General features: G+C 45.0%; 2 protein-coding genes across 2 annotated transcripts in view; both read left to right on the top strand.

Annotated features, from left to right (window-relative positions):
- Positions 1-17,517, top strand: part of igf2r (insulin-like growth factor 2 receptor) — a 47,141-nt gene extending 29,624 nt beyond the window's left edge. The window contains exons 31-51 of the mRNA XM_041958274.1: positions 698-897; positions 1,645-1,771; positions 1,853-1,984; positions 3,010-3,169; positions 4,064-4,172; positions 4,691-4,772; positions 4,867-5,000; positions 5,444-5,593; positions 5,680-5,838; positions 6,038-6,248; positions 8,001-8,153; positions 8,341-8,575; positions 8,806-8,942; positions 9,175-9,292; positions 9,885-10,031; positions 10,129-10,313; positions 11,464-11,650; positions 11,770-11,913; positions 12,017-12,086; positions 13,760-14,044; positions 14,114-17,517. Coding sequence (XP_041814208.1) covers positions 698-897; positions 1,645-1,771; positions 1,853-1,984; positions 3,010-3,169; positions 4,064-4,172; positions 4,691-4,772; positions 4,867-5,000; positions 5,444-5,593; positions 5,680-5,838; positions 6,038-6,248; positions 8,001-8,153; positions 8,341-8,575; positions 8,806-8,942; positions 9,175-9,292; positions 9,885-10,031; positions 10,129-10,313; positions 11,464-11,650; positions 11,770-11,913; positions 12,017-12,086; positions 13,760-14,044; positions 14,114-14,263 — 3,275 coding nt within the window. The 3' untranslated portion in view covers positions 14,264-17,517. The remainder of the gene's footprint in view (positions 1-697; positions 898-1,644; positions 1,772-1,852; positions 1,985-3,009; positions 3,170-4,063; positions 4,173-4,690; positions 4,773-4,866; positions 5,001-5,443; positions 5,594-5,679; positions 5,839-6,037; positions 6,249-8,000; positions 8,154-8,340; positions 8,576-8,805; positions 8,943-9,174; positions 9,293-9,884; positions 10,032-10,128; positions 10,314-11,463; positions 11,651-11,769; positions 11,914-12,016; positions 12,087-13,759; positions 14,045-14,113) is intronic.
- An 867-nt stretch (positions 17,518-18,384) lies between these two features.
- Positions 18,385-24,227, top strand: LOC121622205 (solute carrier family 22 member 2-like). The gene is made up of 11 exons (XM_041959101.1): positions 18,385-18,786; positions 19,800-19,903; positions 20,065-20,219; positions 20,324-20,492; positions 20,659-20,773; positions 21,080-21,180; positions 21,275-21,489; positions 21,587-21,695; positions 22,738-22,850; positions 23,558-23,657; positions 23,960-24,227. Exons 1-11 carry the CDS (start codon positions 18,385-18,387, stop codon positions 24,051-24,053), a joined length of 1,677 nt encoding a protein of 558 aa, XP_041815035.1. The 3' UTR covers positions 24,054-24,227.
- The last annotated feature ends 1,008 nt before the right edge of the window (positions 24,228-25,235 follow it).

Genomic DNA, 25,235 nt, shown 5'->3' on the forward strand with positions numbered 1-25,235 from the left:
AGGTCTTTGATTTTTTAAAAGAAATTTTTCATCATGAAATCCCCAAAGATCCCATGGTGGTTCTCCTTGGTATAATACCAGAAGGGGCCACTGGCCAAGATAAGGCATATTTGTTACAAATCCTACTAGTTGCAGCCATTAAGTGTATCACATTTAGTTGGCTGAAACCTGAATCTCCTTCATATATAGACTGGATTTTGAAGGTATGGGAGATCCATGAAGTTAGACTTCAAAAAGAAATGTCTTTTGAAGAGGTGGATACCTGCTCATACTGCAGTGATGTATGTATGATATATACTTTATGATTCACCAATTCTGCATCTGATATGCCCCCCCCCCTTTTTTTATCCTTCTTCTCTCTCCGTTTCACTTATTCATTTTCTTATGTTTATTCATTTGTCCCTGCTCCCCACCCCCTATTATTTACTGGCATTATTGTGGTCAACATTAATGCTGAACGTGGGGTAGTCGGCATTGATCACCTCTGTGAAATGAGACATGCTTATGTCGTTTTTATAATTACTACAATGTAATTACTACAATGACTGACAAATGAAAGGACTGCTGAAAGGAAAATGTGATGATTGTGGCAAGTGTTTGGTGTATGTTAAAAAAATAAGTTTAAAAAGAAGAGTTTCCATCCTTGAAAATGAATCCAGGGAAAATTCACAGTTGAGCCTCTGCTCGCCGTCCACAGGCTCATGGAAGTGTCCCTCCAGTGCGGCATCCTGTCTGAAGGTCGGAGATGAATATGTGAGTCTGGGGCAGGTGGAGTCTGGTCCTACGTGGGACAAAAGTGTCCTGAAGCTGCAGTACGGCGGCGGTCAGGCCTGTCCCAACGACCGAAGCCGCAACAGGAGCAGCATCATCCGCTTCAAGTGTGACAAAGACAAAGTGGTGAGCGACCCTGTTTCCAGGTGATAGACAGTGTGTAAAACATGCAGCTAAATCACAAAAGTTTGGGGTTCAGTGTTTTAGCGTGTTGCTCTAAATGCTGTAAGTCTGTTTCTTTAGATTTTAACAGGATGTATTAATATTAAACATAACTCCTAAACATTTCTGCTTTGTGTGTAACTGTAGCTGAGAGAGATGTGAGGCGAGAGAGAAAACACATCTCAGGTTTTCTCTGGTCTCTCATCTTCAGAGAGATGAGAGAACATGAAGATATTGTCTCTGCATTTACACCGTGAGGTCTGGACTTTCTCAGGAAACTCAGGAAAAAAAAAATACTTTTCAACCAGAGGAACCAGGATTAAATTTACATCCCTGTTCTGGGGATAAAGTATTTCCTGATAGTTCACGACCTTTACGGGCCGACCGTCACTGACAGATCAAACTTCAACCCCACTGCAACCACTGTGTGTCCTGTTTGATTCACAAAACAATGACACGACTTGAGGATCGATATTAAGACGAGTGGAGTCGATATTTGTTGGCGTTTGTTAAGTGCTGCTGCTGTTCTTAAATATAGTGTTTAGTTCCTGTGGCTTCATAGTTGTTGGCCAAATGTGTGTCCAGCTGTAAATGAACCATTAGCACATCCACCGTTTTCCTGCTGTTCTCCTGTTAAGAACATCAGAGCAGTAAGTAAGAGCAGATGTCTATTTAAATAAAAGTTACATACGTGTCCACATCTGCTTCCAGGACTCCCGGCCGACTCTGATCTCAGCCATTGAGGACTGCGTGTACACTTTCCTCTGGTTAACAGCCGCTGCCTGCCCCCTAAACAGCACCCAGCACGACGACTGCCGGGTCACCAACCCAGCTACAGGTCAGACAGTCAAACTTCAGCGAATCAGAGCTTCATAACGACCTGCTTCTTTATCAACCTCATTAATGTCCTCCCCTGCAGGTCATTTGTTTGATCTCAACGCGCTGAGAAAGGAGGGAGGCTACACCGTGTACGACCATCAGGAACACGGGAAGATGTTCCGCATGAACATCTGTGGGGACGTGACCAACACTGGATGCAGCCCTGGAACCGGTACGTACGTGAACGCAGCACAGACGTCAGCTCTCTGTTTGATATGTGAGTCAGTTTGGCTCCGAAGTTTCCTTCAGTTTCGTGTTTTAGGGTTCATCGTGTTTCAATGAACAGAAACAGAAAATGTGCACAACGGTGTCTCTGCCGTGTGCTTTAAATCCTCTGGATGAGACGTCAGAAATAAATGATGACGGCGTTGTTGCCGGCACGTGACAGCAGCAGCAGCTGCAGCAGCAGCAGCAGCAGCTGCAGACAGCTTCAGAGGTCTCAGACTGACATTTCAAGCATCTGCAGCGTGTGCACATGATGTTACCGCCTGAGCTCCTCCCTGTAGTTCACTGGCTGCTCCAGCTTCCAGCTCAGTTCTCACAAACTAAAACCCAACATACATTGTTCAGGATTCATTCATTTCTCTGCTGGTTACTGTTTAGTCTCGCTCAGACGTCTGTATGGTTTATGAAACACTGAGGACTTGCTGGGAAGGTAATAAGAGACCTGAACTTCCACTACTTCTCAAATTATTGACTGGTCTCTCACCAGGGCTGTAGTAGATGTTGCACAGTAAGCTGGAAGGCACAGAGGAAGCACAATAGGTCTGAATGTATGTTTAGAAACATGCTTCAAAATACACAGTGATGGACAGTTAATGCATGCATGTACATTTTTTAATTAAAGCATCATTCGCTCGTGGCTTAAACTTCCAGAGTCTGTTCCAATGTTACAGAAATCTGTGAGATATACCAATGAACACACACACACAGACAAAAAGACAGAAACAAAACCACCGAAAATCGGTGTTGCCTTTGTGTGGTGTGTGCGGATCTAAGCAGTCCTCGCCTCCATCTCCGCCCACCCCTCCACCTGCTCGACTCTGCTCATCAAATAAACAAACCTCATCAGCAGCTTTGCTGTCTGACAAACTGTTCTGAGCACCACGCTGGCTCAAACTCGCCGTGAGGACAGATTTTGTGCAGTGCGGCGCTCTTATTGCACTCTGAAACGTCCGTGTGCGTTTTGTGTCGTAGCCGTGTGCATTAAGGACGCGTCCACGGCGGTGAGCGCCGGTCAGGTGAGCAGCAAACTCTCATACAAGGATCACGTTCTGGAGCTGGCGTACGAAGGAGGGAGTCCCTGCCCAGCAAACCCCGCCCTCAAACACAACACCATCATCACCTTCATCTGCAGGTAGGTCCTCGTTTTCCTGAGCTGGTTCTTCTTCTTCTGCAACTGATTTTGTGTATGAAAAACACGGCAGTATGCAAATAAAGTCATGAAGTAATGTTTGGAGACGATGGTCCTCAGAAGTAAGAGAAGTCATTGTCTGATTTTAAATAACCCAAACTGGACTCTTCCAGTGCAGTTCTTAATGGTCCCAGTTTCTCTTCAGAGACGGCTGAACAGCCACACCTGTACTGTTCAGGTGCAGACAGCTGAACTCTTTCCTGCGTCCAATCAGTGAACAGCTTCATCCTGAACACAATGTTTATTACTGTGTTGTCTCTCGTGCTCGGTCGTCTTTGAATACTTTGCTACTCAATAGCGAAGAGGCTAACGGCTAAAAATGGCTAACATTATCACCAAACAACTACAAAAAAGTATGTAAACTAGAGTAAACATACAGTACCTTTATATTACTCTAAACATAGAGTATTACTCTAAACATAGAGTAATATAAAGGTACTGTGTCATTGGGCAGATATAAAACACACAATGGTAACCGACAATGACAAACTGGTATAAATTAGCAGTTAATTAACTCTATATATTCGCTTTCCAGCAATGTTTGTGTCTAATGTCAAAGTCAGTCAAGTTACCAGCTCTGCTAGCCTGTAATGTAGTGTAATGATTGTTTGGCTTTGTACTCTTACAGGAGTAGTTTGTGTACTGTCAGCTGGTATAATTCACTCCTCCTCATCCTCCAAGTTATCCCAGATTGTTAATTTAGTTAGAAAGTAAGTTCAAACGTGGCTACTGAACTGAACATACGCACAGGATCATGGTTAGAAAGAAAAACATAGATGTGTTGGTCATGTTTACACTGAAATATAGATTCTGATTGTTTGCATTGTGTTTGTGTAGGCCACCTAACATGGGCTCAGCCCCCCCAGAACCCGTTCTCACTTACTCCAACGCCGAGACCTGCACACACTTCTTCTCTTTCCACACACCGCTGGTCTGCGAACAGACAGTAAGTATCATGATGTCGCCGTGTTGGATCAGGACGCTCGGCCTCTTTCATAAAGTCAGCCAGTTAGAGTTTTAGGAAGCATTTGTGTGCAGAAAAAAAACATGCGGCACGGCCGTCACATGCGTCTAAGCAGTCACACAGATATTCTCATCAGTGCCTTTGTTGTGGTGATATTGAAAACTTTATTTCCACACATTGAAGTGAAAAAAATACGGAGCATTCCTTCACCGAACGCCGCTAAATCGATCATTTCACGGCACAAATTGAATTTCAGTCTGCAGATGCTTCCTCAGAGGTTTCTCAAGGACTATCAATTGGACAGGAATGAAGCATTAAAGTGTGAGCTGCAGGAGAAGTGTGGCATTGACCCTGACTCACTTCATCCAAAATGACTCTTATCACTCAGAAGATCGATAAAACACAGAACTGTCTGCAGAACAGATTTTTCTTTGTGAGCCTGAATGTTGAGGCTCTGCAGAGACAAACCGCTGACGTCTCCTTTGCGTTTAATTGTTCAGGTGAAGTGTTCAGTCCAGAACGGGCCTGCCCTCATAGACCTGACTCCTCTGATCCACGTCAGCGGATACTACACAGCAACAGGTACAGACGTCTCACAGCGTGCATCATGTCAGTGAGCATTTTCAGCCATGAGCATCGTTTCAGATCGTTTCAGCCGTGTTTCTGTTGCTACCAGACGACGCAGTGGATCAAAGTGACGAATCTCCAGACTTCTTCATCAACATCTGCCAGCCTCTAAACCCCATCCCCGGGGTCAGCTGCCCCCCTGGAGCTGTGGTCTGTATGGATCCTGATGATGGACCTCCTGTGGTAAGAGCCTCACAAACAGCACTGACAGTGGACAACATGCAAAACAGTCAGGTGCAACAAACAAGAAACAGGACAACAGACTCAACCTTAATTAGTTACATCCAGATGTAGGTCCAGCTGTTATTATTAAGAGTTTTACATGCTGCAATACATGAAATATACATAAATATGATATAGATGCCAGATCCTAACTGCATCTGTAACATCAGGGAGGAAATGCACTTTAATGATTGGCTGGCATGTAAAACTGAAATATTATATGTATAGTTTTACTGAATAAAACCAGCCAATCAGCAACAAGTGACCCGCTCACAGCTGCTGTTTAAAAACTGGAGGCGGTTTCTTATTCTTCTGCATGAAGATGATGTTCTTTCTTGTCCCGTCTCTCAGTTTCTCCGTCTCTTTCAATAATTTCACCTCCGTCCTGTGTCCGTCTCTTGAAGGACATCGGCCGGACCACCAGCGGCCCTCAGATCAACGACGTAACGAAGGAGGTGTCCATCACTTACAGCAGCTCCACCAAGTGTGCAGCCGATCCTGCGCAGAACTACACCTCCACCATCGTCTTTTCCTGCCAGAACGGCGTGGAGCTGGTCAGTCCTGCTAACGGCCGCCGCGACGGTTGCTCCTCTGAGGATTTATTTTTGAACAAAGCCGTAACCCTCGCGTCTCTCTCCAGGGCTCTCCCCAGATGCTGAGGCTGCAGGGATGTGTGTATTTCTTTGAATGGGCGACGCCGCTCGTCTGCTCAGACGCCACCAACACCAGCGGCTGCAAGCTCACCGACTCCCAGCTCCAGTTCACCTTCGACCTGTCGAGCCTCTCCGGTGAAGTCCAGGTGAGCTCCATGAGCACTTTTGAATATTTCATTTATCTTATCACATCTGTTTTCATGGTTGTTGTGTATTTCACTGCAGCTGTGATATTTTAGCCTGTTATTCCACTTGTTCATATTTTTCCCACGGTGCTGCAGACTGCAGGTCAGCCCTCTGGCCCCCCAGCTAGAACTATAATAAAGGGAAGTTTGTGTATTTTAGGTCCCGGCGGGCTCGAGCACCTACCACATCAATGTCTGTGGCTCAGTGGCTGATCCGGACTGCAGGAACAGCGCAGTCTGCCGGGTGTCTGGCTCTGGTTCAGAGAAGTCGGCTCCGTCGTTTGGCATCAGCAAAGCCATGACGATGGACTTCAAGCATGACGAGCAGGCCGTGCTGATGCAGTACGGTGGAGGAGATCCCTGCCCACCAGGTAGGTCTGCAAGTAGTGAGATAATTATGATAACTGGAGTTGGAATTGTGTTCAGCTCAAGGTCTCGACTCCACTCGAGACACACTGCTGCTCAAGATAACGTCATCTAAGATTAACGCTTGAAGACTCAGATGAACTGGATGAGAATATTTTAGCTGATTAACAACATGTTGGTCTGGATCAGAGTCCAGATTCTTTTTATACATCCTAAACCAGGGGTCGGCAACCTTTACCACTCAAAGAGCCATTTGGACCCGTTTCCCACAGTAAAGCAAACACTGGGAGCCGCAAAACCCTTTTGACATTTAAAATGAAAGAACTCTGCATATAACTTTTTTCTGTCTTCATGCTATGTATAAACAAACTCTAATGTGTTGCATTCATGAAATCAATGAACGACTGCAGAGAAAACAAATGACATTTCTGCATGCAACAAAAACATTTTGAACAGAATTAAAGACGTTGGGTTGAAGGTACTTTCAGTGTCTATTGGAGTCCTTTATGCATTTATGAAATAAATTCTCCACCGGCAGCAAGCTAAAAATGCCGTCCACTCTCTGCGTGCCGTCAGTCTTTTACTGACGCGTGCAGTCAGCTGTGAACCTGAATAATAAAAGGACTATTTCACTGAACGATGAAAAATATGAATATTTGCTAAATAATAGGCAATTAAAATATTAATCAAAGTGGTTAATGTGATTTCTGTTCCTGAACCTCAGCGCAGAGCGTCTGCACATCAGCGCCGTCACCTATTGTGTAGCTTTAAGATGCATAGTAGGTGGGCATTAATCAGCTTTGCTTCTGCCTGAAAATAATTTTTTCTTTTGATGCTTTGAAGTGTATTTATGACTGAAATAAACTAACTAAACTAACTAACTAACCTGCATCTTTACGCAGGATCGTAAGCCGTTATCTGAGAGACGCGAGCGGTGTTTGTTTCGAAACGAATGAACTAAAATAAAATACATTTTTATTAAATGCTCAACAATTATTTTCAGGAGTCGATCAGAGGGATGAAAGCGCCGCGGCTTGCCGACCCCTGATCTAAACTGTCTGCTCCTCCTAACCTGTCTGATCCTCCAGGTCTTTCTTCAGTCTTTCATGTATTTATAGGTCAAAGTTAATTTGGTGATTCCTTATTCCAGGACACATCCGTCCACTGTCATTCAGTTCAAAAATGATCAATAAACAACCCAATGACAGTAATAACTGTAATCATGTGGTATTCAGATCAGATTTCCATTTTCCCCAATACCTTTCACCTTTTTGGGTCGCATGTCTCAGAGCAAACGCCAGTCGTTCCATGATGTACATATTCTGAATTATTTCTATCCACTCTGTGACTTTTGGAATATCTTTACTCAGCCATTTTTTTTGTTTTTGCTTGTTTGCCCCCTGGTAGTAGTATTTGCAGTAAATATCTATCACACTGTGTCAGTGAAGTTTCCTCGGTAAATTACATCAAAGTTAAAGTCTGGTTCTCGGTGCATTATTGAGCTAATCTCTGTCAATACGTCTGCCCAGTACTGTGAAGTGCTCACAAAATATATGAAAGTGACCGGCAGATACATTTCCACAAAACCTCCAACATATTTAAGAAGAAGGTTTGTTTGTAAAAGCTTCTCTAATGTCTCTGCTCAGGTGTGTGAGCTACACCTTCTGTTCACACTAATACAAACTGGAGCATCTCGATTAGAAAGATCATCATTTTGGGAGAACGAGCAGTTTATGCGTTCTGTTTGTGTTTTCTAGTGACGGATGTGGGCGAGGCGTGCGTTTTCCCCTTCACCCTCATGAAGAAGTCGTACACAGAGTGCACCAGCGAAGGGAGGACAGACGGCAGGAAGTGGTGCGCCACCACCGCCAGCTATGACACGGACAGGAAGTGGGGCTTCTGCGGCGCAGGTGAGATAAAGCAGGGTTTTTTTCTTCTTCTCTTGTGTGTTGTGAATCTTTTCAGGACCCCTCAGATCTATCCTGCGATCCCTTCAGTGGCCCCGACCCCCCTTGGTTGAGTTACTGTCACTTCCTGTTGATCAGAGGCCAAAGAACAACAACATGCGTCCAGTTTTGTCATTTTTCTCTCCTGCAGCCTCTGGCAAGCGTCAGTCGTCCATATTGTTCACCTGCGACCATTCCGCGGGCCACGGCTTCCCACAGCTGCTCTCAGAGACGGCCGGGTGTTCGGCCACCTTTCAGTGGCGGACCAGCGCCGTTTGCCCCCCGAGGAAGATGGAATGTAAGCTGGTCAGCCAGCATCAGACCTTCGACCTGCGAGCGCTGTCCTCCCTCACCGAGCCGTGGAAGTTCAGCCACGGGAGAGATTCGTAAGTCCGGCTTCTCACCTTTAGTCGTCGCTTTGAGGAGTAAAAATTCTGGTTGTAATAATTTTCCCTGGTTCACAATAGATTCAATAAAAAGAAGAGGAGGGAGATTCTTGCTTTGCATAAATCGTACAAGTGAAATATTTCCGTGAGGCCGCCTGAAGCACTTCAGCCTTCACGTGAGTCGTGGGTTTATTCAGATTTGACGTTCTTTCCTGTTTCCGTGTCCTCAGGTATTTTATCAACCTGTGTCAGAGCATCCACGGCGGACTGCCGGGCTGTCCGGACGGAGCGACTGTGTGCAGACGCTCAGCCGCAGGAAAGGTCCAGGTCCTGGGTCGAGTTTACACTCAGAAAATGAGCTACGCAGGTGAGTCATCGAGTCACGCGCATGTCAGTGTGCTTATCGTCGTTGGACGATAATGAAGCTTCAAAAAGCCGGAGTCATCATTTGTGTGTATTTTACCGTTTAGTCGCCAGTAGAATTGAACAAAAGCAGACTGAATATTTCATTATTTTAAGCTCTTGTTTCCTGCTAACAGTGACTCTCACAGCTGCGCATCAGAGAAGCTCATGATCACAGTCTCAAACTCCTTCTGCAGGCGGGAAGATCTCCGTCACGTACTCGGCCGGAGACGATGTCTGCGGTAACGGCGTGAAGGCCAGGACCGTCATCCAGCTGAGCTGTGGCTCCACTGTCGGACGCCCAGAACTCATCAGGTATCACACAGCTGCTTTTGTTTTAGTTTGAAGCTCTGAGGTGTTATATTCCCGAACAACCAAACTGAATAATGAACTGTGTAAATTCAGGACTCGTTTGCACTTGTGGTAATGTTATCTCTGCTGAACGCGATGCTGTAATTCACATTCTGCAATAAGATTCATTTACCCTCCGGCTCAGCGTGTTGAACTGCGGGTTAATGACAGAAAAGTGTTTGTCTTTAAAGTTAATCTTTCTCTGGTTGCAGCGTCATTTGAGCCGTGTTGTAAAACATTTCTCATTTCTCAGCAGACTTAATGTTCTTCACAGTCATGAATCACTCAGATTGTCTGCACTCAGTTTAAATGGTTTCTATTAACGACCTTAAAATGGGTTTAAAACGTTTTCATTGATCTGTAAAATATGTTTTCTTTAGGTCCTAAACACTTTAGAATTTGCTTTAATTGTCCCTGAATGTTTAATTTGTCATGTTTCATCTTTCCTAAACTTTAAGTTTATTAATTTCACCCTGAGTTGATTTGTCTGACGTCTGAAATGTGGCTTTAATCTGCAACCAAACGCTCCTCATGTCGTCTGTGTCCGTGCGAGCAGCGTCGACGAAGCGTCATGTGAGTTTTTGATTGGCTGGGAGACTCGGTCGGCGTGCGCGGTGAAGCAGCGTGAGGTAGTGATGATGAACGGGACGATACAGGTTCCCGAAACCGGAGCCAACCTCAGCCTGGGAGCGCTCTACTTCAGGTAACACGAGCTCACGCCGTCTGAATCCCGCCGCCGGGCCGCTCCTCTCAAACATCTCACTTCTCCTTTTTATACCTGTTCGACCTCCTCCTCTCAGCCACCATCAGGCATCTGGAGACATCCGTCCCAACGGCGACCGCTACATCTACCACATCCAGCTGTCCGGCATCACCAACGACTCCCTGTCCACCTGCTTCGGTGCCAACATCTGCCAGGTCAAACTCAACGGGCAGTACAGACGCAAGATCGGCTCCTCCAGCAAAGCCAAGTACTACATTAAAGGTATTTGCCTGGTTTGGTGCCCCAGTTCCAGCTGTCAGCAGTCTCAGCTTTGTCTTCCTGCTCTGCACGCTGAATGGCTCAGTTGTGGGACCGCAGCACGCTTTGGTTTGTGGTTCACAGACAAACCAGTTAACTTTTCATCTAGAGCCACCAGCCTCACAACATGATGTCTATAAACACAAACCTGTAATGAGGTCGAAGTTTAGTGTAAAGTAAAGTGTATAACAGTAAAGCATCATTGCAGCAAAGTGTCATTATTCTATTTAGCATGCTAATAGCTGCTGGAACAGATGCTTGTGTGCGTTTGATTTAATCCTTGGTACCTGACGAGAGTCTGCAGCTCAGAGAGCAGAGAGCGATCCGCTTCAGGAGGGATGGCCTGGAGCTTCATCACCGTTTCTGCTTTTCGCACTCGACAAATCGTAGAAGAGCTCGATACCGACTGGATGAAACACTTGTAAAACAACGACCTCCGTTCCCTAAAGCAAAACGAGTGCATCAGTGTTAGCATCAAAGCACCGTTTGCTGTCGGTTTCTGTCTAAAATCCATGAACGTCTGTGATGTTTTACAGCTCAACTCCAACAAGAAGTGAAATGTATTTGGGTTCTTTGAGGCAGATTCCTAATATTAGCGTAGCTTAGCTTTACTCGCACAACTAATCAATGTCAAACAATTCATAATTGATAGTTAGCACCAAATGACGTCTTTTTATTAAGAAACCTCCTCAGCCATTAGTAGAAAATTACAAACCTGTAAAATGAAGCGTTTCATGCTAATACACATGCTAACATGTAGCTCTAATTGATATGTGTATACTCAATGCTAATGCTATACATGCCCTTAATAACATAGTGTTAATGATAGCGGAAGCATGTTTAGCATTATCGCTACCATAACACGTGTTAGCATTAACATAACAGTTAGCCTCACACATTTCATGCTAGCATGTTGGTTAGCATGTGACGCAGCATGTGAGTGTTTTTAGCATGAAGTCAGCGTCACTGAACAGAGCCAAACAAGTTCACCGCTGACCATCAGTCCATCGCTGATTAGCTCTCGTCTCAAAGCGATGTTTCGGATAATTAACAGCAATGATGAAACTCTGATTAATACCTGAGCATCACAACATCGTCTGTGCCTGTCCATCAGGAGGAAACCTGGATGTGATGGTGTCCTCTGAGTCGGCGTGTGGGCGGGTCAAGACCAAAATGGTGTCCTCCACCATCATGTTCCAGTGCAACCCCTCGGCCGGCGTCGGCATCCCCGAGTTCATGCTGGAGACGGACGAATGCCAGTATCTGTTCGTGTGGCACACCAACGCCGTGTGTCGCCTCACGTGAGTAAACGCCTTCACGCATGAACCGCCTGGACTCCTCGCTTCGCGCTCCAGACTGCAGAAGTAGATCGAAGAAATGGCAAATATGTGTAAGCGTTCGTTCTAAATGGCTTTTGCAGAACTGTTGACACGAGGTCAGAGGAGGACGACGGCGGTAAGAGTCTCTCCAGGCGGAGTCAGGCGGTGGGGGTGATGCTCACCGTCCTGCTGGTGGGTCTGACCGTCTGTCTGCTAGGGCTGCTGCTCCGCAAGAGAGAGAGGAGGTGAGTCGACGAGCATCTGACGACGCAGCGGAAGCTCAAAGACGTCTTTTCAATGTTAAAAGGACTTTGTTGATCCGTCTGTCTCGCTGTCGTCTCCTAACAGAGAGCTGGTGATCCAGAAGGTTGCAGGCTGCTGCAGGAGAGGGAACCAGGTCTCCTATAAATACTCAAAGGTTGGTTGATCTAATTTGATTCCACTGTCCTCCAGGTAAACTCACTTTTCCAGCCAGCGACAGGAAGCTGCACATGATTCAGTGGGACGTTGCATCTTACCTCTCCTGACTCTGTGTCATGTCATCCAATCATAGTCTGAGTCTACGGAGTATAAGAAAGGTTACCTGGCAGCTGTCAGCTCAGGTTGTCAGCAGCGTGTTCTCCTATCGCGTTTCAGTACCTCTCATGTGCAACTGCAAACGTTTTTTAACAGCTCGTCAAGCTGCCGCTTAAAGGATAACTTTGGTTTTTTACAACCTGGACCTTATTTGTAGCATTAAATACGACCATTTACTCACCCAGACAACTTTGGTGGCATTTGGAGTCGTTTTGAAGAAATTAGCCCCAGAGGAGCGGCGCGTATATCCGTATAATGCGAGTACTCGGGGCATCCATGCGCAGCCTCTATAAACGCATAATCTGCGGCGAAACTCGTTCATATTCCAATATTTAGTTATGATATGCTGGTGCTATTCCCCTCTGAGCCCGTGGTGGCATGTTATCAACATCCGGCGTCTCTAGACAACTACCTCTGACGTGGATGATGTCATTACCGAACGCCGCGCGCTGCAAGCAGCCAGCCACAACAACAGCTACGAATACGCAATAACGAACCAGAGCTGTGCCAAACTACAGCTAAACTAGCCGACCGCCGGCTCAGAGGGGAATAGCAGCAGCATATCAGAACTAAATATTGGAATATGAACGAGTTTCGCCGCAGATTATGCGTTATATAGAGGCTGCGCATGGATGCCCCGAGTACTCGCATTATACGGATATACGCGCCGCTCCTCTGGGGCTAATTTCTTCAAAACGACTCCAAATGCCACCAAAGTTGTCTGGGTGAGTAAATGGGCGTATTTAATGCTACAAATAAGGTCCAGGTTGTAAAGAACCAAAGTTATCCTTTAATATCTGAAACATGGAGGTGTACGCCGATGATGACTCCATCACCTCTTCTTCTGCTACCTGCAGCAGCCACGCAGCCAAAATGTACACCAGTAATTCACAACAAAAACCGTTGAGATCACTCGATTCTCACTGACTGCAGCAGTGCTGGAATGTAACTAAGTACATTTACTCAAGTACTTGTACTTCACTTGAGTATTTCTATTTTCTCCATCTTTATACTTCTACTCCATAAAATTTATTTGACAGCTGTAGTTACTTGTTACTCAGATTCCTTCCTGTCCAGTGAAAAACTCGTATCTCCAGATGTGTTGATGTTGAACTTTTGTGATAAACTGAAGGATGAAGTTTTCCTTCATGTCTTCTTCAGCTGAATAAACTGTTTAAAAGCCTCTCGGATCGGCTGAAAATGCATCGTCACAGAGCTGAAAACAGGCTGTTTTTCTGAGATACGAGGTTCTCACAGGACAAACATATGATGATCTTATAGAATATGATGCATCGCTGCAGATTAAACCAGCCAACAGGATATAAAGTAGTTCAAATGAGCTCAACCTGAAACATCTACTGCAGTAATATTCATCAGATATGATAGAAAAACACTGACTGAGTATTTTTACTTTAAGAACTTAAAGTTAATGTTGCTGATAACATACTTTTACTCGTAGTACAATCACAGTGTGGTATTGGTACTTTTACTTAAATGAGTATTTCTTGTCCTCAGGTCAACATGGATGAAGAAGGGGGTGAAGAGGAGATGGAGTGGCTGATGGAAGAGCTCGAAGCCCCTCCAACATCCTTGTCCTCATCCTCCCAGCGGGGCAGGAATAACCACGGCAACGGTCACATCACGACCAAGCGGGTGAACACGGACGGCCTGCGCTCGTTCTCGCTGGACGACCAGGACGACGACAGCGAGGACGAGGTGCTGAGCGTCCCGGGGGTGCGGGTGGTCAAATCGTCCGGCCTCCCCCGGCAGTCGGCGGCCCATCACAGTGCCTTCCTTCAGGTGAGTGTCGCCTCCAGCGTCGGTCCGGGCGCCGCACGTGCTCAGAGCCTCACAGAAGTCTCGTTTCAGGAGGAGAGCGACGAGGACCTGGTCGGCCTCCTGGAGGAGTCAGACAGGAAGAGGAAGAGCAGCAAACCTCGCTCCTCGGGCCCGAACAGCGCAGCGGCCAATAGGAAACGGGACGAGGACGACAGTGACGAGGACCTCCTCAAGGTGTGATGTCACTCCCTCCTCGCCGCTCCTCCGCCCTCCGATCTGAACTCTTCTCTCTCAGTGAATGTCTCCACCATAGCAACAGCAGCGCTGAACACCACCACGTCGAAGCGTTTGTCTCTTTTGGGATTTGTTTCCGTTGGACTGCGCCGTCACTCCACTCCTCCGTCTGCAGACTGTCCACGTTAGCACACGCGCTCTTATTTATTGGTAGCTGATTGTTTAAAATGTTCTGTGGGTCATTTTTTGACCACTTTTCTCACATTTTCCATCAGAACTCTGCTAATTTGCTTCACTATCATCACTTCGGCTCTAATTCAACCCCAGAGGCTCAGACGGCGTCTTTCTCCACGTGTTGACGCTGCAATGAGGCGTCAGCGAGAAGATGTAAACTTAAATGATGTGAAGTCTTTGAAATGAAGCTGTGCCATTGCTTTAGCACTTTATCGTAGCACTGATTGACAGTAATGCCTCATTGCAGGTGAACAGAATACCTGTGGGGGGATTTACAGTCAGGTAGCTCAATAGTGAAACACTTTAGCAGATTTTGGGAGAAGAACAACAGTTATGGAAGAAGGTAAAGGGGGACCGGTTCAGCCTGGAGGTGTCGGCTTGTGTTGGTTCTAAAGGGAATGAAGACGCCTGTTTGGCTTTTCTTGCTGTTTACAGTTGCTATGAGAGCAGATCTTTTCTCTTTCTTTCCCCTTGAAAAGAGAGCGCGATGCCTTCCTGATAATGAATTTACTTTGCATTTTCGTCGACGCGTCCGGCGGCGGGTTGATTTCTGTCTTGTTTTGATCAGAGACTTTGTACATAGATGATAATGTTCTATAATATGGACGTTTTGTTCGTTTGTCGTCTTCACCGGTGAATCGCGGCCACATTTGTTTTTATGATTATTTAAACGGCTGTCTGAGCTGATAATCTGAACGCATCTCTGATCTGTGTGAAAGTCGAGGTGGCCTTAAGTGTGAATGGACGGCGGACGAGGACGCAGGTTGAAAGTCAGACGTTAGTTTAGGTCGTGTCGGTTTTGAAGTCCCCCTTCCCTCCAAAGCCATATTCCTTCAGCCACCGCTGGCGCTGATGTACGGAAGTTTGCACGCTCTCTTGCATTAAGGCTCACTTTGGGCGTTCAGGTCTGTGATTGTGGATGCTGCTGCATTAAAAAAAAGTGAGATTTTAAATCGGTAAAGCCAAGTTTTTGTAGTGCCGAAATCAGCCCTTTTTAGCCAAATGCATGCAAGACAAGAAGGATGCAGGCAGTTCAACTTCCATTCAACACAGTTTCTTTTCAAACTGATTGCAGCCATGAAGCCGCTCGCCATGAAGCCGCTCGCCATGAAGCCGCTCGCCGGCTCTCTGCTTTGGTTCCAGCCCAGACAGTCGTTGTGAAGTTTACTGAGCGAGTGCACAGACTTGGTGAATTTACAGACTCACAAATGGCTGCACGTACTCTAATTTCTCTGCCAGCTCAGAACATAACGAGTGTTTTCCAAGGCTGCAACAGTTATTTTCATCACACAGTAGATCTGCTAATTATTTTTTTCAATTAGTCGAACATGTTATCAGATGCGAGAAAATGTTAAAAAGTGCTCATCGCCAGTTCCCAGACTGAGGTGACTCCTGAATGTTTGACATTCGATGAATAGCTGATTATCAAAAGTTGCACATTTATTTTGTGTTGACGAACGCGCGGATTAATAGTTTCAGCTCTCGTGTTTTGCATCGTTTTGTTAATCTGCTGTTGAGTCAATGCACTTCTCGCGGAGTCAACACTCTTTGGATAAGCACCTTGAAAACGTAATTGATTAACGAAAGAAGTGATCAATAGATCAGCTAATGATGAAAATGATCGTTAGTTGCAGACCTTGGTGTCGTCCATGTCTTCATATCAGTAAATACTCAGCGTCAGTATTTTAATGGGACATTTTGAAGTATCTCATAACAGGTGTTTCTCTCACCTGGCCAAGCAAACGAACTGAAAGGAGAAGCTGAACGTTCCACAGATTGATTAAACCACTCTTGTATTGATTTGCAATCACAGATATTTTGCACTTACACGGAGTATTGATTACAGTAAGTTCGCCGATCGGGTACGAAGGGGAGAGAAGGTAGATTCACTTCTGGGTTTTCTCAGTGTTCAATCCACAGAAACTAAAGTTATTAAATGAAACTTGACGTTATTGCTAAAATCTATCAATTCACCATTCAGGGTATTTCTAAAGCTTTGTACACAAAATTTGCTAAACGAGTTTTTGTACGATGCCAATTAAAATGTCCAGAAATCACAGACAGAAAATCACAAAAGCATCAAAAAATCTTCGGCTGGCATCGGACACATGAGTGTTTTATACGGAGGAATTTTGAGACGTTCCCTCATAATGAGCTCGTAGAAAGCATCATCATCCTCTGTCCTTTGCTGTGGCCGCTCAGTAACGTTCCTGAGGTCACAAAGTGAAACTTCTCAGAAGCACTTTTTGTGCTTTTTCATTGAATTCGTCCAGAATTCTGAGATGCTGATCTGAGATTATGAAGAGTATAATCTACCCCTGAGAACATAAAGAACGAGGTGAGCATACAGAGCACACAGGGTTCCAAAAAACTGCTGAATTAGTGTAATTACAAACGGATCCCGGTGTCGCTCTGAGCAAAAGTCATGAAGTCGAGCCCGTTGTTGGCAGACTGGACGACTTTTTATCAGTTTGAAGTGTTGTCATTTATTCAGCATGTGGACTTGAGCTGTTCCTGACCCCTTTAGAAGGAGGTCTGAAGCGGGATGAAAGCGTCTTTCTGTGTCTGGAGCTTTGTACTCAGCTCGTCTCATTTCAGAGAAGCAGACGGTATCGTTCGGAACGCGAGGCCCTTCTCCATCGTCTGTTTCTGCTGTATTTAGCACCAAAGCTTGTGTGGCTCATCTTGCATGGAACTGTACTGAACCTCCTCTTTCCTTTTGAAGACATGAATTGACATTCTTGTGCTTTTTCGTCGACGCCGTTTTGGGCTACGTGAAACTAATTCAGCGCCTGAGATCCAGATCAAGAGTTAAATTCAGGAGCAATCGGAGAAATCAGTGACTGAAAAAAGCACAAGAAGTTTTCTGTGATGATTCGGTACTTTGGGGGATCATTGTTATGTTTCAGTTGGGATAAGTTATGTTGTCAGATATGTTTTTCAGCTCTTTGCCTGTTTTCCTATTTAAAAAAAAACATTGATGTAAAAAATATTGCATTATTTGAATAAATAAGATCCGCTGTTTAGCACTGGTGTGGTTTAATCACATACATTCAACTGACTGGAGTGACTCGACCTTGTTTGGAAGGACTTGGACTCGTTAAGATGGACTTGAGACTTGACTTAGATGATTACTTGAAATTTGTCAAATTTAACCAGATTTTTTAAAGAAATTACTTTAAAATTAACTCTTCTGGAACGACTCAAGACTTGATTTGGACTCAAAGACCGCTCTGATCCTCACGGAATACAAGCACCAGGCCTTCAGCTCGCGCCCCCTTTGCAGAGTGACATGGACCTGATCCCTTACCGACTACCAGCCAGTCTGGATTGTCCCTGGGTGTCCCTGTTGTGTTGGGTGAGTCCATCGACGTTTCATCACACACATTTTAAGGTAATAAAACTTTGTCTAAAAGGAAAGTCGCCAAACTTGTAGGACCACTAAAAATCTGAGCTGTGCTAAAACCTCTTACCTTGTATACAGAAAAAGAAAAACTAATTGAAGTGGTCGTATTCCTTTTGTGGGCTGACCTCAGCTTTTAAAAACAGGTGCAGTAACTAACAGACTCCCAGAAACTAGGTTCAATGATTGACAGCATCTCTCTGTGTGCATATGATCATGAGCTGCAGAGACCGTGTGGTGCTGTACAGGTGATGGAGGCTTTCTGCCAGGTTGAAGTGACGCACATGGTCTGACGTCTGGAAAAACTCACAGCAAACGTGTTTTAATGCTCCACTGAACAGCCCCTAAAGCACGGGTGTCTTTCTGTGGACCTTTGCTCCTGCTTGACCTGTTAAAAACCCAAAGGACAGGCAGAGCCGTGGTCACTCTGCAGCAGGAGGCTCAGCACACAGACTGTTAACGTAGAGCAAAAATCAACACCTCTGCAACCATGACCACGTTTGACGACATCTTAGAAGAAGCTGGGAAGTTCGGCCGCTGTCAGAAGCGGATCTTCGCCCTGCTGTGTTTGGTGTCCATGCCCTGGGCCGGCGTGTACGTCGGCATCGTCTTCCAGGGTTTCACCCCCGATCACTGGTGTCGGGACTCTGCGGTGGTGGAGAGGAGGCAGGCGTGCGGCTGGAGTCTGGCGGACAGTCGCAGGCTGACGGTGCCGCTGGTCAACAGCTCCGGGGTGCTGCAGCACAGCAGCTGCGAGCAGTACGAGGTGGACTGGAACGCCACCACGCTCACCTGTGACACACAGGAACTGAACCTCAGCAAAACTCCCACGACAACCTGCAAAGACGGCTGGGAGTACGACTACGAGGGAAGAGAGTCCTTTGTTACTGAGGTACAGTACACACAGTGAAACCCAACCTGAAGCATTCAGAAAGTCAACAATACAAATATAATGATGCAGCTTGGAAGAACATGAGTGAGACCAGGCTATAATTAATGTTAGATACAACTGAAAATCCACACACATTACAATGCTGTACAAAAGAGGTCTACAGAGGCCATGCAAAGAGATAATTCACCAGTTAAAACCACTATATGTTGCAAATCCAGATGAGATTTAAGACACTTCCCTTGACTCCCAGCCAAACAGATGCATCTGCATCAGCCAGATCATCACTCCCGTTGCAATCCTTGGTTTTCCTGGGCTACGCGATTCTTCTTCTTTCTGATACTGTAGTAGTAGTAGTAGTAGTAGTAGTAGTAGTAGTAGTAGTATAACTTTATTTCGATCACGTAAACAACAATGTACAAAAAATAAAAATAAAAGCACACATGTGTACATGCATACATACATACCTATACATACACAGTACCTATATAAATAATAATAATCATAAAGAATCATAAGGAAATAAGTGCACATTAAAAAGAAAAAAAAAACACAAAACAGTCACATCTCCTAAGCAACATAGTTTACATGAGTGAAAGGGAGTAGGAAGATACTGCTTCACAAAAAGACATGCAGGAGCACAAACCTGCTGCCACGCTTCATGTGCAGCAGCTTTCAATCCGCTGCCGATGTGGACGAGTCTGAGGGAACATGTTTGGAAGTCGTAGATAAAGATTAAAAAAAAGTGCAGCAACAGAAGAAGTGTCAAAATATCCTTTATATGACATATTTATATGTCATATATAAATATATAGATAATATATTATATTTTATAGACAGACGGAAGGCAGACAGTGCTGATTCCCATTAGAAGTATTTACTAAAGATGGATCCAGTCTGGGGTCCCCATAGGGTGAACAGGTGGTCCTCGTAAAGGAACAACTGTCCCACTCTGATAAAGTTTTGTTTGTTTCAGGACAGAAATTAACGCTCTGACTGGTTTGTTTGTGTCCCAGTTCCACCTGGTGTGCTCAGATGGATGGTTGGTGGACATGTACCAGGCCACCCTCAACGTGGGCTTCCTGGTTGGCAGCATCGCCATCGGCTACCTGGCTGACAGGTAAGCCTGTGCTCGACCGGTTGGTCTGGCGTGATGGGGGTACAGATTCACTCAAATGCACTGAATGAACTTCCAGGTTTAATTTTAACTTTAAGGAGTCTCAGTTTGGACGAGCAGATCCCAGAACTCTGACGGCGTCTTGTTTGTTTTTCTGTCTTCAGGTTCGGCAGGAAAATGAGCTTCCTGATGTCCAACCTGTTGAACGGGATCGCAGGGATCCTGGTGGCTGTAGCTCCAAACTACGCATCCCTGCTGGTTTTCAGGACGTTGTACGGGTTCGGGGTGAAGGGAGGCTGGGTGGCTGGATACGTACTGAGTAAGAACGACCTTTAACCTCACAGCTGGGATGAAGAAACGCTCCTCTTCTTTGTTCTGTCACGTCCCGAGCATCGTTTGATCCGTCAAACCTTCTTGTCTCAGTCACAGAGATTGTGGGGGTGGAGTTCAGACGCACTGTGGGAGTCGTTTATCAGATGTTCTTCAGTGTCGGCATCCTCTTCCTCCCTCTGCTCGCCTACTTCATCACCGACTGGCGCTGGCTGCAGGTCGTCATCACCGTCCCCTACATCCTCTTCCTGTCCTACTACTGGTGAGAAACTGCTGGTTGTGCTTTTATGCGACAACATCACCTGACTTCGTAAAAAGTAACTAAGAGCATTTACTCAATTACTGTCCTTTTTGAGGTATTACTGAGGTAATATCGTACTTTAAGCTTCCTTTTTTGTCATTGCTTCATGACTGTTTTGTGTTTGCAGGTTTATCCCAGAATCTCCAAGATGGCTCCTCTCACAGAACAAAAAGTCCAAAGCTGTGGAGATCACCGAGGCCATGGCCAAAGAGAACAAGATGAGTCTGTCCAAGAACATCGAGGTAGCTGCTGGTCAGCAAACACACACTGAGATCAGACAGCAGATCAGACAGCGTCCGGCTCAGCAGTTTTATCTGTTACTGTGACATAAAGGATTCAGGATCAGACACACACTTTGTTATTGCTGCTTTAAATCCAGTGACTGTGTTTCACGCTGTTAATCTGCTTCACCTGTTTTGGTATCTTGGAAGATGCTCTTCATCTGTAGTTTTTAGTTTAGTTTTTCTGCATCTGTATGTGCACTTCAGCTGCTGTGACGCTTCAGTTCCCCTGTGTGGAGAACTCAAAGTGTGTGTTTGGTCCTGCAGACTCTGGCGGATGATAACGCAGACACCAGCACTGCCTCCTTCATGGACCTGATCAGGACTCCAAAAATGAGAAAACACTCGTTCATTCTCAGCTACAACTGGTGAGTATGTTCTTTCTGTAGGTCGTTTATAGGTTGGATTGTTTTTGAAATGCAGAACCGTAACAACTGTACCGTTCTCCGTCTGTCTCTCCAGGTTCACCAGCGCTGTCGTCTACCAGGGTCTGATCATGAGGCTCGGCATTCTGGGAGGAAACGTCTACATCGATTTCCTCATCTCTGGCCTGGTGGAGTTCCCCGCTGCCTTCCTCATCCTCTTCACCATTGAACGCATCGGCAGACGTATTCCTTTCGCCTCCGCCAACATCGTAGCTGGAGCCTCCTGCTTCATCACTGCCTTCATTCCTGACAGTAAGTCTCAGCGGATATGAGGTGGAGACGAGCCGCTCAGATTATAATCAGATTATAGTTTCTTGGTTCTCCACAACATTTCGCTCTGTCCTCGCAGGTATGTTCTGGTTTAAGACGGTGGTGGCCTGCATCGGCCGACTGGGCATCACCATGGCCTTTGAGATGGTGGTGTTCGTTAACACGGAGCTCTACCCGACGTTTGTCAGGTAAAAACTGTACACACTCTTGGCAGGGATGCACCTGCAGTGTGAAAATGGCATCTAGCTCTTGTTTCTACGATTGCTGAACAGACGAATGTTGTTTTGGAGTAAAGTTCCAAAAAATGATCTAAAAATGGCTCATTTGACAACCACGACCAGCTGACTGGGAACCACGCTCACAATAAATGTGGTCTGTGATCCTCCACCATCCACTCCGTCCTGCTCCGATTAATGCACACTGACAAATATACCATTTATTCCCATTTTAATTCTGATTTACTCGCTGTTCAGGCAGGGTAGCGACTGCTGCTCATGCTAACAGTCCAGTTTTTAGCCCCAGATACTTGTGCTGCCAAAAAAGGCTAGAATAGCAAAAATTTTGTAATACCCCGCTAAATGTTAGCATGCAACATACATACATACATTTTAACAGATATACAATCTGTTAATATGTCATCATGTTATCATGCAAAAGTCATGCTAAAAGATAGCAATGCTAAATTCATACATCCTAAAGTGCTAATGTTACATGCTAGATATTGGTATGTTAATATTCAGATGTTTTTGCATCCAACATTAACGGGCTATTTTAGCTTGCTCAGATTGTAGTATTTAGTATTTTTGTAGGCTAATGTTAGCATGCTAAAATCAGCATGCTAATGTTGGCATTTATTTCAGAGAAAAGTACAGTAAAGTACAACTGAGTACATCTTGAACTGAAGAAAGTTTACACAAGCCTCTCAGAGCTGAGCTGAGCCTACAGACCGAGTCTGAGACGTCCACTGGTGACACCTTCAGGCCAAACTTTGAACTTTTGCTACACTAGAACATGAAAGCTACAATTCGACACTTAACAAGACTCTCAGCTTGTTCAACAAATCAATAAAAAATGAAAATGCATTTCCTTGGTGTTAGAAGAGCTGCCTGACAGAGTGTTTATAAAAAAATAAATATATTGTGTGAGCAAACGTGCATGCTGTCACTTACAGCATCAGATCTGGAGACAGAAACCACTTGTAGAAAGTAAATGGTTGTTCTGTGTCTGCAGGAATCTGGGAGTGTCGGTTTGTTCCACTCTGTGTGATGTTGGAGGCATTGTAGCTCCCTTCCTGCTCTACAGACTCGCTGTCATCTGGCTCGAGCTGCCACTCATCATCTTCGGTGGGTTTATGTTCCAATGGAGCGAGAACATCTGCCGCAGAACAACTTAGGAAGCCATAGTGTGTCATAAAGACAACAGCAGCTACAGTATGTGAGGATGTTCTCTAAATGTGGGCAGTTAGTACATAATGTTACTGACCTATCTCATAAGTTTTATAGAGTAAGTGGGACATTTTAAAGTGCTGATAAATTATGTTGGATTTGTTTGAAGTTATACATTTTACTGTAGTTCTGATTCTAGTCCAACTGATACTGGATTTTATGAAGATTTTAAAAAAGCCAATATGTTCTTAACGTTCTGTAAGACTGTGGTTGACATTCTGTCAGACTGTTCTTGACGTTCTCTCGGACTGTGTTCTTGACATCTTGTCGGACTGTTCTTGACATTGTCTCGGACTGTGTTCTTGACGTCTTGTCAGACTGTTCTTGACGTTCTCTCGGACTGTGTTCTTGAAGTTCTGTCAGACTGTTCTTGACGTTCTCTTGGACTGTGTTCTTGACGTCCTGTCAGACTGTTCTTGACGTTTTCTCGGACTGTGTTCTTGACATCTTGTCGGACTGTTCTTGACATTGTCTCGGACTGTGTTCTTGACGTCTTGTCAGAGCGTTCTTGACGTTCTCTCAGACTGTGTTCTTGACGTCCTGTCAGACTGTTCTTGACGTTCTGTCGGACTGTTCTTGACATTCTCTCGGACTGTGTCATGCAGGGTGCCTGGCTTTCCTGGCTGGTGGTTTGGTTCTGCTGCTTCCTGAGACCAGAGGTGTGCCGCTGCCTGACACCATCGATGACATTGAGTTCCCAGAACGGTGAGTCCACTGAGTCCACGTGTCCAGAACAGAAACAATCGGGCTCTTTATTGGACCAACCCACACTCTGACTGTGTGTCTAGTGTGTGTACATTTGTATATACACACATATTCTGGATGCAGTTTCTCTCATATTATGTTGATGATGCTGGAATATCTTTCTCAGATCAGGGCTTCGAGGATTAAGGTTTATGTTCATTATTGATGAAAATTCAGTTTACTGTCATGTATCCTCACACCTGAGAATCTGGAGCTAACAAACTTTTCTAATGTACATCATATCATTTTTTGTGTGTTTCCAGAATGAAGGAGAAAGTTGCTCTGAAGAACCAGCAGCTGACCAACCTGCTGCCCAACAACAACGTATCGACCAACAAGGATCCAGCGACGGTTTAATCTCCCTCTGTGACTCCCTCAGTATTTATTGATGTTGTTTAACAGTGTTGCTCGTGGACTTATCAGATGCCTCCACTGATTTTTGCGCCGGCTGTATCAAAGTGTTCTGTGTGTCTGGACTCTTAGCGCCCACCATGGATTTAGTGTTTAGATCAACCTGTTGTGTGTCTTTGTTGAGCCTCAGTGATGTTGAAATAGAAATGTGTGTTTTCATTCAGTCACTTGAAAGAGTTATTTTATTGTTAGAATTATTAGAGAATAAATTATTATCAAGTTTTCTTTAACACAACTTTCACTCCAAGTGCTTTCATTAACAGGATTTCAGTTATGGTTAATATGTTGACGTCCGTGGTCTCTATGGTAACAGCAGGTTTGGTTGAATACTACAGTCGTCCAGCAGCGACTTTGTCAGGAGGAGCAGCTGGTGCAACTGCAATCAGACAAACTCACATACGTTAGCAACCTCGATCTGGTGTCCTGCTGAGTAGTTTTCCAGAACAGGAAGCTGGTTACCTGGCTGAGGAGTGACAGGTGTGCAGCTGTCACCTGCAGCTCATTGTATCTTCTTGTTGCATTTCTCCTTGCAGTGTTTAAAATCGACCTGCTGTCAAAGGATGACAGTCTTCTTGGTTATCAGGGACATTTCTGATGAACGATGGCGGTTAGCGATCGGTGACACATGCACTGCATTTCCTGTGACTGCTTCACAATAAAAGCCTCCCTATGTTTCACCAATTAGACGCCTTTAATGTGAAGCAGCAGCAGCCGTAGGTTCTTATTGTTTTTCTTATTCTTTATTTGTAGCCTCATTAGCTTTCACACAGTGGAACAACAAATCACACAGTATCACTGAAACAAGAAAAGGCCAAACAAAGCAGTGAAATTATTATAATTTATACAAATGAAACAACAGAGGCAACAAAAAGCATCAAAAAGGTTCCAAAACAGCAATAACCAGAACAAGGTTTGTGAGCTTCATACCTGTTTCTGTTTTCAGGACATTTTGAAATCTTTTGGTTTGTCTCATGTTGGTAGAGAGCAGAAAAAGTTCCATTAAAAAACAGTTCATCATAATATTTGTTCCTGGATATAATCAGATTACCAGATGACCATCACTGACTTGAATTATCCACATGACAGAAATCAGCTTTTGACAAAAGAAGCATTCTGTATTGTTCCAAA

The sequence above is a fragment of the Chelmon rostratus genome, chromosome 18 (assembly GCF_017976325.1).
Source record: "Chelmon rostratus isolate fCheRos1 chromosome 18, fCheRos1.pri, whole genome shotgun sequence".
Taxonomy (NCBI): domain Eukaryota; kingdom Metazoa; phylum Chordata; class Actinopteri; order Chaetodontiformes; family Chaetodontidae; genus Chelmon; species Chelmon rostratus.

Excerpts from the sequence above, each read along its gene's own strand:
- LOC121622205 (XM_041959101.1), top strand. The coding sequence starts at position 18,385 with ATGACCACGTTTGACGACATCTTAGAAGAAGCTGGGAAGTTCGGCCGC. Across the intron at positions 21,696-22,737 it reads CTCTACCCGACGTTTGTCAG|GAATCTGGGAGTGTCGGTTT; the intron begins GTAAAAACTGTA and ends CTGTGTCTGCAG. Across the intron at positions 22,851-23,557 it reads GCTGCCACTCATCATCTTCG|GGTGCCTGGCTTTCCTGGCT; the intron begins GTGGGTTTATGT and ends TGTGTCATGCAG.